Genomic DNA, 11,966 nt, shown 5'->3' with positions numbered 1-11,966 from the left:
GATAACATTGACCCAAAAAAAGCGCATCTTTAAGATTTTGGTCAGAAAATCATTATTCAAATTTCATTCGAAAAAAATGGCCCTCATTTTGTCAACAAACAAAAAAAAGACAACTTTAAAACTTAGGATTTTCTTGGAGACATCCTTTGAAGTCCTAGGTTTGAAAGTTTTTTCACTAGATGAGAGTCATTTTGATTGATCGATATTTAAGGACGGGTTTCTCGGCAACAAAAAATAAAATTAAAATGTGTATTGTTTTCGTTTTTCTTTCGTTTTTGTTTTTGTTTTTTCTTCAAGGTACGATAGAAATGTGTATCAGATGTAGGACACAAAGAAGGGCAACACTTGACACACGTAGCCTACGGACAATTTGAATTTATGATATTATTTATTGCCGCCAGCCATATAGAGTGATCGGCTCACAATCAATTGGAGCACAATAATTTATCCACCCAATCATTCACATCCTACCCCTCACCCCATCCACCCCGACTCCAAACCATTAAATACCGTCTCTTACATTAGAATGTAGCCAGATCACTTCAATTCGATGCATGCATAAAAACAAACCTTATAAAACGTGTGTTATATCAAAGTCTTCGATATTAAAAAAAATATATATATCTATATAACGCAATAAGAGAAAACAGGTGTAAAGAGAGAAGAAAAAAAAAACAAAAAACAGGAGCACATCATTTTCTTTTCAAACATGTTAATTTCGGTACTTGTGTTTATTCTGGCACTGGCTAAAGTACTGGATGGCAAAGCCATTAATACGACATCATGTAAGTAGAATATTTGATGACGATATCATTATTACCAATGGCTTAACTCTCTCCTTACCAGCCATTTTCAGGATTTTCCCCAAAACTTCACACCCAACTAACACAAAAATATACATTTTATCACTCAAATACTATAGCAGTAGGTTATTGTTCTTCAGCAAAACATGCTCTAGCATCAGTTGTATTTTCATTCGGTGCATAGCGCTGAGTATGGATTGAAAAACAAATTAAAATTTTTCCAGTAACCTTTAATAATATAACATACAACACTGATCAAGAAGAAAATATTCTTGATGTGTGGTCTGATAAAAAAAAAATATTGATCCGACTTGTTGCTGTGTGCCTTTAGAGAGTTATAATGCATAAGCAACCTTCATAAAACTCGACTGACCATGAATTTATGGGTTTAGATATAACACATGCTAAGTTACAAAAGAAATGATAGACAAAAATAATAATAAGGGTGTTATAATAAGTCATAGTCTGCCAATGTCTGACAGCCGTGCTCCATTAATTTTACTTTTTTTTAAAATATATTTTCTTTATATTTCCTTTTGTTTGTTGTTGTTTTTAATTTGTTTGTTGCTATTGTTTGTTGTTGTTTTTTTGTTGTTGTTTTTTTGTGTTTATTTTTGCTTTGTTTGTATTTTTTTTTGTTTGTTTGTTTTTCTTTTGTGGGGGCGGGGGGGGGGGAGTAGAAAATATTTTCCTCACAAACATTTTATTTCACCCACTCAGATATAACCAGAGGCCATCTTCTTCTAAAAGACACAACCAATGGGAAATATCACAGTTATAGTATTGGCTTTAATACATTTGAGACCCCATGGAAAACCAATAATATACCATTTTCAGCCAGCGCATTTTTCAAAGTATTACTACTCTCAATGCGCTATACAAAGTGATAAACAAAAATGAATATAACAGCTTTAAAAAAAAACAAAATACCAAACACAGAACAATTCGGGCTCAAAACCTTTCTTCAGCCAACAACATAAAACAAAGAAAACATACCTAAATACATTACTAAGAGAAAAACAAAATAGATTGAAGGCAGAAAGATATTCAGTATCGAATATTTCTCTGTCATCGAACTGTTTTTTTTTTCCTAGAATTGTATTCATGTTTTTATTGGTTTTCTTTTCTTTCTTTTTTTATTTATTTTTTTTTTTTGTTGTTGGCTGAAAAGGGGTTTTGAACCCGAAACGTTCCGTGTCTGTTTTTATCTGTTTTTTTTTTTTTTTGTTTGTTTGTTTGTTTTTTTTTGTTTTTTTGGAGCGGTTAGTTCTATATTTATTTTTGTTCATTATTTTCTATTTACAGTCCACAGCTTCTAACAGCTTAGTATTACTTTGAAGTACTCTTTACAATCGTGTATCTACTCCCACATCTGATCTGACCGTATTGAGCCATATTATAAAACTTTGTTTCATAAGTGCAAGAGGCCCGTTAGGTGGAGGCTTCTTGCACGTGAGCATTTACTATTATCCAGGTACTGTTTCACGCCTTGCACAGGCGAGGTAATGAGTACATTGCGTCATACCACTAATTCAAGAACAAAGAGCCAGAGTTTTTCTGTCTTCGTCATCTATTCGATCTCTAACGAAGTTTCAACATTGTTGATCTTTATAAAAGGACAGGAACTGTACTTTACTTATGTGTTTTTAGAGTAGAAGATGACGTGCGAATGTGGCGTATGAATTTACCTAAACTACCTGGTCATTGCCTTATGTTTTTATTGACGTATCATTCTTTTAGGGACCACAATTTGATGTTTTCATTCATGCATCATTCTCTCATGGATCACATCTTTTTATATTGATGTGTCATTGTCTCAATTGATGTTTTCATCGACGTATCATTCTCTCGTGGACCACATTGATGTTTTAATTGATGTTTCATTCTCTTATGACACCACATTTTGGTTTTGTGTTGTTGTTTTTTGTTTTTTTTTTTTTTTTGTTTTTGGTTTTTTGTTTGTTTGTTTGTTTGTTTTTTTTTTTGTTGTTGTTGTTGTTGTTTTGTGGGTTTTTTTTTTCATTGACATCGCATTGTCTTCATTATTTTTATCATCTTGTCTTTATCTATTATCATATGCAGTCTACGCCGAGATGATATTGACTCCCTGGGCAAAATCGAGAGTCGAATGAAGCTGTATCTAGATAACGAGCCATCACCGTTGGATATGATTGTCTCGCAAAGCTCTATTTTGACCAAGGAATCAACCGTTGTGGTCCAGCATGACCCAGAGAAAAGCGAGGTGGTCTATAACTTAGGCTCCCATTGTTTCTTGCACGGACGCGTGTTGGATCCTGAGGGGGTCGCCAGTGTCACCAAGTGTGGACCAATGGTGAGAGCACAGTGCATAGAGGATATTTTTTTTTATTACTCTTTCAACTATTATTATCATCTTTATGAAGTAAAATGAAGCATCTTGAATAAAAATTGATTGTTAAGATTAATGCTCGCAGACCTTCGATGTTGTCTCCCTTCCTCCCCAATCATCCGTTTTGTATTTGAAAATGTTTGTTTATTTGTTTGTTTTCTTTGCTGTTGTTGTTTTATTTGTTTCTTTTGGGGTTTTATGTTTGTTTGTTTGTGTGTGTATGTGTGTGTGTGTGTGTCTGTTTTCGTGTATGTGTGTTTGTCTTTTGGGTTTGTTTTTTTGTAGTTTTTTTTTTTGTTGTTTTGTTTTTTTTTTGGGGGGGTGTTTTTATTTTGTTGTTTTTTTTGTGTTTATTTTGGGGGGGGGGGGGGTTGGTTTGTGTTTTTGGTTTGTTTGTTTTTGTTTTTTTTGTTTTTTGTTTCTTTTTTTTGGTTTATTTTTGCTGTCATGTCAGAAAATAAAATAGAATAAGAAAGAGAGATAGAATATATGTATAGAGGTTTATATAAAGGGGTTGGCACGACGTGTAATATATGCATATCTGACATCCGAACCAGCTTAAGGGCCTAGTTTAACATTGTTGTAATAGATTATATTTTGCGTCATTTTTTATGAGATTTCCATAACAACAATCAGCCCATAAGCAATTGGGTTATCAGACCTGCAAATAAGAGGATGTCGAGTTATCACAAATTAATGCCATTCCTAATCTTAGTGGAAGTCCTTCTAAATTATGACCAGTTGATATTTTTTCTCGTCCCAGACTGGTGTAATTCTCGTTCTCGGATTTGTATACGAAATTGAAGAAGACTCCACAGTGCACCGAGACAACATCTTGACTTTCAAGGTTATTAAACGGGCTCAGGATCAACAAGAGCTTGACGAGGATTTCACCCAGAATGCGTTTGATGTGGTGGAGAAAGAGATTCTAGATGGAATGGACGTGAATGACGACAAAACCAGCAGTGACAAGACCCGAGAGAAGAGGGGTATAATTATTTTCTTATATTCTTCTTCTTTTATTTAGATCAATGAACTGGAGATGACTGTAGATTAAATGAATTAAATTTATGATAAGACGTTACCAAAAAAAAAAAGATACAGACAAAAAGAGTAAAATGTTTTGTTTCTGCAGCTGAAAAATACTGTGTTAAAACAATTGGAGTGTGATCAAAAGACTTAATGTTGGCTTATTTGGATGGGATAAGATTGTAGATTACCCTATAGGTTTTGTCCATATCATTTGTTTTCATGTTTTTGTTGATTTTTGTGCAATTTCCCTGCAAAATCCATTCTGCTCTCAGGGTTTTAATTTGTTAGCTAAATGAAAGTTAAGGTCTTCTTCTTCTTCTTCTTCTTCTTCTTCTTCTTCTTCTTCTTCTTCTTCTTCTTCTTCTTCTTCTTCTTCTTCTTCTTCTTCTTCTTCTTCTTCTTCTTCTTCTTCTTCTTCTTCTTTCTTCTTCTTTCTTCTTCTTCTTCTTCTTCTTCTTCTTCTTCTTCTTCTTCTTCTTCTTCTACTACTACTACTACTACTACTACTACTACTACTACTACTACTACTACTACTACTACTACTACTACTACTACTACTACTACTACTACTAATACTACTACCACTACCACTACTTTTCCCTGCCCCTTCCTCCACATTATTATTTTCTGTCTCTTCCTCATCATGGTATTCTATAATTATTACTTTATAATCTTATCCCCAGACGTGAATTCGATCGTCATCGAGCTTGCCCTAGTCGTGGACTCAAACTACCTCCAATATCTATACTACCACCTGAATCTGGACACGCATATAAAACTTGTACATTTTCTTTTATCCAAGTGGCACACGGTAAGACAATTGGGAATATAAATAATTATTGATGGCATGCACTTAAGTATAAAACTCCTCATTTCTACCAGCCAAATCCATCTCACAGACACACAAAACTATGTCTAACCTTAGACGTCTGAAGGAGATAATTTAATGAGAACTAATCACCCAACCTGGCAGTCTAAAATTAATTTTAAAAAGAACTGAGTGACGTCATTTTCATTCATACTACAACCTGGGTTTATTTTAAGCTCAAAAGACTTGTCAATGAATGCTTCGAGTTCAAGTCAAAGTGCACTTATTTGACGTTCTGATAATCCAACTTAGTATAGATAGACTCATTGTTGTAATGAAAATATTATCAATTCAACGCAAAATTTTATTCATTACAATAATGTTACAACGATCCCATAATTGCGTTCGATTATCAGACCTGCACATATGTATGCGCTAGTTCAAGCAATTCCTCGTAGCAAAAATGAATATTATGTATGAACTACAATATAAAGAGTAAGTTGTGGAATAACGAGAACAAAGCTCGACAGAGTAGCCTTTCAACAGTTCATTACCTCTTTCATATTTATCTTTCTGAATCGACGTGTACTCAAGCCCATAGAACATGACCTGGTGACGGTTTTAAAAAATTATGCCCTTCCCCCACGACATCATAAGATATTGTTGCATTGGCATTCAACAAAGGAATAATATATATAACTCATCAAACAAGATGTCTGATGTCAACATGAATCACCCATGTTGTGCAAGTGAGCAAATTGGGGGTTGATAATCATGCCGAAGGAAAAAAACGAACAGGCCTCAAACTCGGGACCTTCCGGGTCACAGTGTAATGCCTTGAGAGAATGTGAGTAAAGAGCCTTTTTCAAGGACTCCATTATGCACTACTGAGCGGGGCTCCAACCCAGGACCTTCCGATCCGAAGGGGAGTGTCATACCACTAGATCACATAGCCTTTATGTTAGGCTTCTTCCTCCATATAACAAGAACTTTTGACCATTTTCACCCCTTTGTTTTTTTATCATGCTAAAGATTGCTTGACTTCGCCATGCAGCGATATGCTATGTGATTCAGCGGTACAGTCTTTGCTTTGTACCCGAAAGGTACCGAGTTCAATCACCCGCCGCTGCGCTGTGTGGCCTTGAGCAAGTCACCTCGCCCTCGCTCAATTCCCGACGCTGTACAGCGGCTGATGACTGGGTTATTCCAGTCTTCCCTTGGAATAGACCCTAGAGACGAATTTCCCGTATGGCATGAATACAGGGAATTTAATTTATTTATCTTATTTTATTTACTTTAATATTATGCTGCCCTCTCTTTTCTTTCCAAAGGTTCAAGATGTATTAAGTGATGCAGAGACGGTCGGCGCAAATGTTAGGATTTTGGTCAAGAGGATGGAGTATTGGTGGCATAACCATGTAAGTCCCCGTAATCATTATCATCATCATCATCATCATCATCATCATCATCATCATCATCATCATCATCATCATCATCGTAATGATAATCATCATCATTACCATTTTCATCATCATAATTATCATCGTCATCATCATCATAAACATCATCATCACCATTTTCATCATCAAAATCATCATCATCATCATCATCATCATCATCATCATCATCACAATCATGACGACGACAACGACGACAACGACGACGGTGACAACAATATGGGCGATAATGCTTTTGTCTCTATCCATCCACAGCCCGGGTACCCTGCTGACCATGTAGACATCCAATCCCGTTTCAGATGGTTTTGTCGTAACAGTAGCATACCGGAAGTCGCCAACCACGACTTAAAGGTCCTCTATACTAGGTAAAAAAAAATTGATCTTTTATATTGGGCAACATCGACTAAACTTGCTTAAAGCGCTTTACAATGGGTCCCTGGCCAACAACAACACGCAACATGTAGAACGGAACATGACGCCTGTTAGGTTTTTCCGGACAGAGACAACGCTGTTAACGGCCAAGTATTCATTTTACACCTGAGCACGGTTAGAGAATGTGAGTTAAGAGCCTTTTCCAAGGACTCAACTATGCGCCGAGCAAGGCTCGAACCCAGGATCGTCCGATCCGAAAGAGAGTGTTATACCATGGCACAAGACCATATTGAAGCACAAGGTAAGTTTAATTACGATGAGCTCAACGATCTACTTCTTTAAGGCATTCCCAAAAAGGCTTTAAAAGGTTTGGGGAGTTTGGAAAACCACAGAAAGCCGCTGTTTTGGAATTTGTGAGATTGCCGCCTTTGAGTGATTTCAGAGGTGTGCGCCTTCCCTCTAAAAATAGAACGGCAAACTAATGGTTGCAGTTATTTCCGCAGTTCTATTTATGGAGGGAAGAATTGGACCCCTGACATCACTCAAGGGGGGGGGGGGGGGGGGGGGAGCAGTCACAGGGGTATCAAAATGTAGACAGTGTAGTTTTTCCCGTGTACTCTTCATTTGGCATTGAAAATTTGCGAAGTAATAATAGAATAAGATAAAGTTGTTTTGGAGAGTCCATAGTTCAACTTCTGGAGCATATCAACTTCCCAAACATTGATAACCACGACTTGAACGCCCTCTACTCTAGGTAAGTATGTTTAGAATAAAGATGACGTCACTCGGGTCTTTGTTATTGTTTTTTTGTTGTTTTTTTTTTTTTTTTGCCATCCACGTTTATGAGTAATTCTCACTAAACTGTATTAACCAGACTATAAATATTCAAGGTTGCACACAGTTTTGTGTGTTGGTCAGTTATACTTTCGGATGGCATTGTTGTGAGCTTATTAGCCAAACGCATGCTATCTAGTGTTGTTTGCTTCTTTTCGGATGAACTGGCATTGTTTCCATTTAAAATGTCGGAGAGGCGTGTTTATGTTTCGCTCCACTCTCAATCTATTCTAACATTGTTAAATAATGATTAATATTTTAACTAACTTCAGAATCAGAATGCCGTGTTAATTGTTGTTTTGTTTTTGTTTGTCCTGACAGAGGGACTGGTGGTCACCAGCTCAGTACTTCGGACGTTGGCGGGATTTGTTTGGACAACAGGAAGTGTATCATCGTCAAATCACCGACGCCAAGAGTCTTTTTGGAACTCCACGGATTGGGACACTCGTAAGGAACATTGTGACCAACGTAGGCGTGTTTGCTTGTCTGATAAGCGGACGCAATAGGGTTCAACAGTCGTGACGTCCCTTCCCACGTAATAACGCATAGTAACTTAGTAACTGGTTCTAAACTATCGGAACAATGGCGGACGCCCTTATGGAATATTTCTCCGATGAGCATAAAAGTGTATCCAGAGGAGAAAAACATAATAAATCTGATCGTGTTTTGACTTTTATACAATATAATCACATGACATGTGAAAAAGTTCTAGCCAGCATGAAGAATAAAAAGTACCGATTTTCTTTGTTTAGAACCAACCTGCTCGTTGCTGGGCGGACGTGACATCAGACTATTGAATCCTATTACGGGCTTGTTTTATCATTGTTGTTATGTAGTAGGCAATAGTCTCCCTTGTTTTGAGAGAGTTCCCAATGTATTACAACAATCAGCCCATAATAATTTGGGTTATCAGACCTGTGAATAAGTTTACGTTGGTTGTTGCCCACCGTTTCATAACGGTATGGTGTCTGAGTAATATTGATGCTGAAAATTATTGAACTTCCACTTTTTTAAAAAGATGACACTCGTGTTAAGTTTATGTGATCAGTAAGTAGAATAGACATAAAATTATGAAGTGAATAATTTTGTCAAAATATCATATTACTGATCGTTTAAACTTAAGTTCGCTTTTTTGGCAGCAGCTTCTAATGGTCTCACACTACAATATTATGAAGATATATCCAGGCTTCTTGGCAAAAACTCTCAAACCTGGAACCTCCCGATGGTTTAAGAGTTTTTTTTAGGCCCCAGGTTGGAGAGTTTAGATGAGAGTCATTTACACCAATCAATATTTGAAGGACACGTTTTTGGACACAGTTTTTAAATACCCGTCCGTCTTTACAGAGTACCGCAGTTAAAACTGGTTAAATAGCACACTCCTGTCACCTCGCTGTATCATAATTTCATATGTCATGACATTGCATTGCAATTAAGTTTTACGTCTATCCTCTTGTAACAGTTTGGGTCTGCACCATGATAACCGTATGGGAGATTGTGAGTCACCTGGAGGGTTCATGGGATGGGAGGATACGTATCGGTATCTGCCCTGCTACAGACGAGCGTTGCGAAGAAATCTCGGGTAAGTTGAGAATAGGCCACAGACTCTTTTAAGTTTATCCCTGAATCCATCCTAAAAACAATGGAATAATATAAGACAAGCTAATATGACTGTGAAATATGATTGTTGTAACCATAACGTAAACTTTTTCGTGTCCAGTAATCATTCCAATGTATAGTTAGCGAATCATGTCAGCGAGAAAGCAGGGCAAATTATTGTATAGTATTTCATGTTAAAAGGATTTGTTAAAGGCTGATCCAATGTAATGACCATGTATCTTTTTAAAAAGGGTTTAATTGAAAATATTGAAAATGAATGTCATCTCTCTCCCTTTCCCTCTCTCCATTTCCCCCCCCCCCCCCTCTCTCTCTCTCTCTCTCTCTCTCTCTCTCTCTCTCTCACACACACACACACACACACACACATACACACACACATTTTCTCTCTCTCACACACATACTCTCTCTCACACACATATATGTCTCTCTTACACACGCATACTTTCTCTCTCTCTATCTCTCTCTTTCTCTTTCTCTCTATCTCTCTCTCTCTCTCTCTCTCTCTCTCCGTAATAAATGCTGTATTTAAATCAGTCTCTATCAACTTTTTGTCCACAGCAATGATTCATTCAGTTGTCTCTTCCAAACAAATGTACCCGAGTACAACTCAATTCATACAACTGACACACCAGCGGATCAAATAGAATCAGAAGATATTACAGAATCAACTCCAACCCAACCGACGCATTCAGAATCATCAAGCACCGACGCATCAACACGCCAGACTGATTCCACACCAGTACACCAACCGGTAAATCCCATAGAATCGAATCTGACACATCATAATATACAATCAGAGTCATCAAACCCAGACTCATCATCACGTCAGGCGGAATCCACAACCTTGCAACAAATGATAAACACCACAGAATCGACTCCAACAAAACCAACGCAAACAGAATCATCAAACACAGACGCATCAACACGCCAGACAGAATCTACACATTTACAACAATCAACAAATGCTAGAGAATCGATTTCAACGCAGCCGACGTCGACAGATTCGACAAGTACGCCAAAAAGTCAGAAAACCAAATCAAAGTCCAAGATTGAATCTTCAAAGAAGAAAGATTCATATCCATACCCTGACAAGGACTATTAGTAGTTTAAAATACATGGTATAAGCTCCACCGCATCCCCAAAAATTAAGAAAGATCCGGACGCACACCATAATATGGACCCCAGTTAGTGATGAAAACTCTACCCCCCCCCCCCCCCCCCCCAGTCCCCTTGAATGGAAAAGAAAGACACAAGTTTATACCCTGATAAGAAACTTCATGAGATACGAAACTCAGAATTCTCAAAATGAGAGACTAATGTACATACGCTGACATGGACAACCATTAGCTATGTAAACTCCAAAATCTCTCAAAAAATGAATAAACATAGGAATAGACGTCGGTTAGCAGAGATTTAAATACTGAATTCACAAAGAAACCAGACCAGACCACTGCAAGCTAGAAATACGCCTAATTCCCAAAAGAAAACAAACCTGTATTCAAAGCTTAACACGGTATCAAACTACAAGCAGAGAAAAACGCCCGGTTCCCGAGGAAGCTATTTTAGAATATGCTGACCTGCCTAGTACTACAAAAAATTCCAAACTCATATTCGATTCAAATACTGGATTTACTCTTTACTTTTTGGGGTGTTTTATTTAAAATTCTTTTATTTTTAAAAATGTTTTAAGAAGTTAAAAAACCAACAAAACATGAAGTGTCTTTGTTTGAATAACTGACAGAGGCGGGCACATATTAACAGGTCTGATAACCGAACGCAATTATGGGCTTGTGTTAACATTGTTGTAATGAACAACACTTAACGTTCGTTTGAGAGTATTTCCATTACTACAACGAGACTATAATTTGGGTTATCAGACCTGCAAATAGGTGTACGTCGACTAACAGTAATTATTGTTCTCAAACACACAATCATGGCGTGGACTTCTCATAACCAAAACTAATATTCGAATAATGCATTTACTTTGTCTTTTTGTTTTCGTTTCTTTTAAATCCTTTTTTATTAACATTTTAAAAGAAACATTAGAATTTAAATAATAAAAGTAACAAAACATGGAGTGTCTTTGTTTGAATCACTGACAGAGATTATTTTTCTTAAACACATCATCTCGGCCGTGCACTTTTCTTTTGAGATGTTTGCGGCCATGTGGTCTTGTGGTTTGACATTCGCTTTTGGATCGGAAGGTCCTGGGTTCGAGCCTCACGCTCGGCGCATAGTTGAGTCCTTGAAAAAGGCTCTTTACTCACATTCTCTCACCGTATTCAGGTGTAAAATGAGTATCTGGACATTAACAGCGTTGTCTTTGTCCGAAAAATTTTAATATCGCATAACAGGCGGCATGTCCCGGCCTACATGTTAAATGTTGCTGTTGACTAAGGACCCCCTGTAAAGCGCTTTGAGCACATTTAATGGATATTGCGCTATATAAAGCTATTTTATTTTTCTTCAAGGCAGCAACAAGATCAAGCAGGATAGGAAGGATTCTTTCCTTGGCCTTAAAACAATCAGCAACATAAATTGATTTAGTTGCTCAAGTGATTGTAAAACCTTTTCAAGGACTGGAGAGGTTTAAAATATATAGTCATAAAATGCTGAAAAGTCACGAATCAAATTTGGATAACCAGGCAATGAAAAAAATTGCGCTTTTATATGGC

General features: G+C 37.0%; 1 protein-coding gene across 2 annotated transcripts; it reads left to right on the top strand.

The window, feature by feature from the left end:
* Positions 1–523: 523 nt before the first annotated feature.
* Positions 524–11,365, top strand: LOC144970557 (snake venom metalloproteinase BjussuMP-2-like). Of its 2 annotated transcripts, XM_078910316.1 has the most exons (10): positions 524–785; positions 1,524–1,583; positions 2,886–3,135; positions 3,935–4,160; positions 4,887–5,014; positions 6,343–6,429; positions 6,724–6,833; positions 7,996–8,121; positions 9,134–9,253; positions 9,850–11,365. In XM_078910316.1, exons 3-10 carry the CDS (start codon positions 2,932–2,934, stop codon positions 10,391–10,393), a joined length of 1,545 nt encoding a protein of 514 aa, XP_078766442.1. In that variant the 5' UTR covers positions 524–785; positions 1,524–1,583; positions 2,886–2,931; the 3' UTR covers positions 10,394–11,365. The 2 variants fall into 2 exon arrangements, with proteins under 2 accessions (XP_078766442.1, XP_078766443.1); XM_078910317.1 differs by lacking the exon at positions 1,524–1,583 and having other exon boundaries at positions 694–785.
* Positions 11,366–11,966: the final 601 nt, after the last annotated feature.

The sequence above is a fragment of the Berghia stephanieae genome, chromosome 4 (assembly GCF_034508935.2).
Source record: "Berghia stephanieae isolate SIO BIC M18660-M18661 chromosome 4, UCSD_Bste_1.3, whole genome shotgun sequence".
In the NCBI taxonomy this organism is placed as follows: domain Eukaryota; kingdom Metazoa; phylum Mollusca; class Gastropoda; order Nudibranchia; family Aeolidiidae; genus Berghia; species Berghia stephanieae.
The sequence above is the reverse complement of the archived record's forward strand: the minus strand, read 5'-3'. Positions and strand labels throughout refer to the sequence as shown.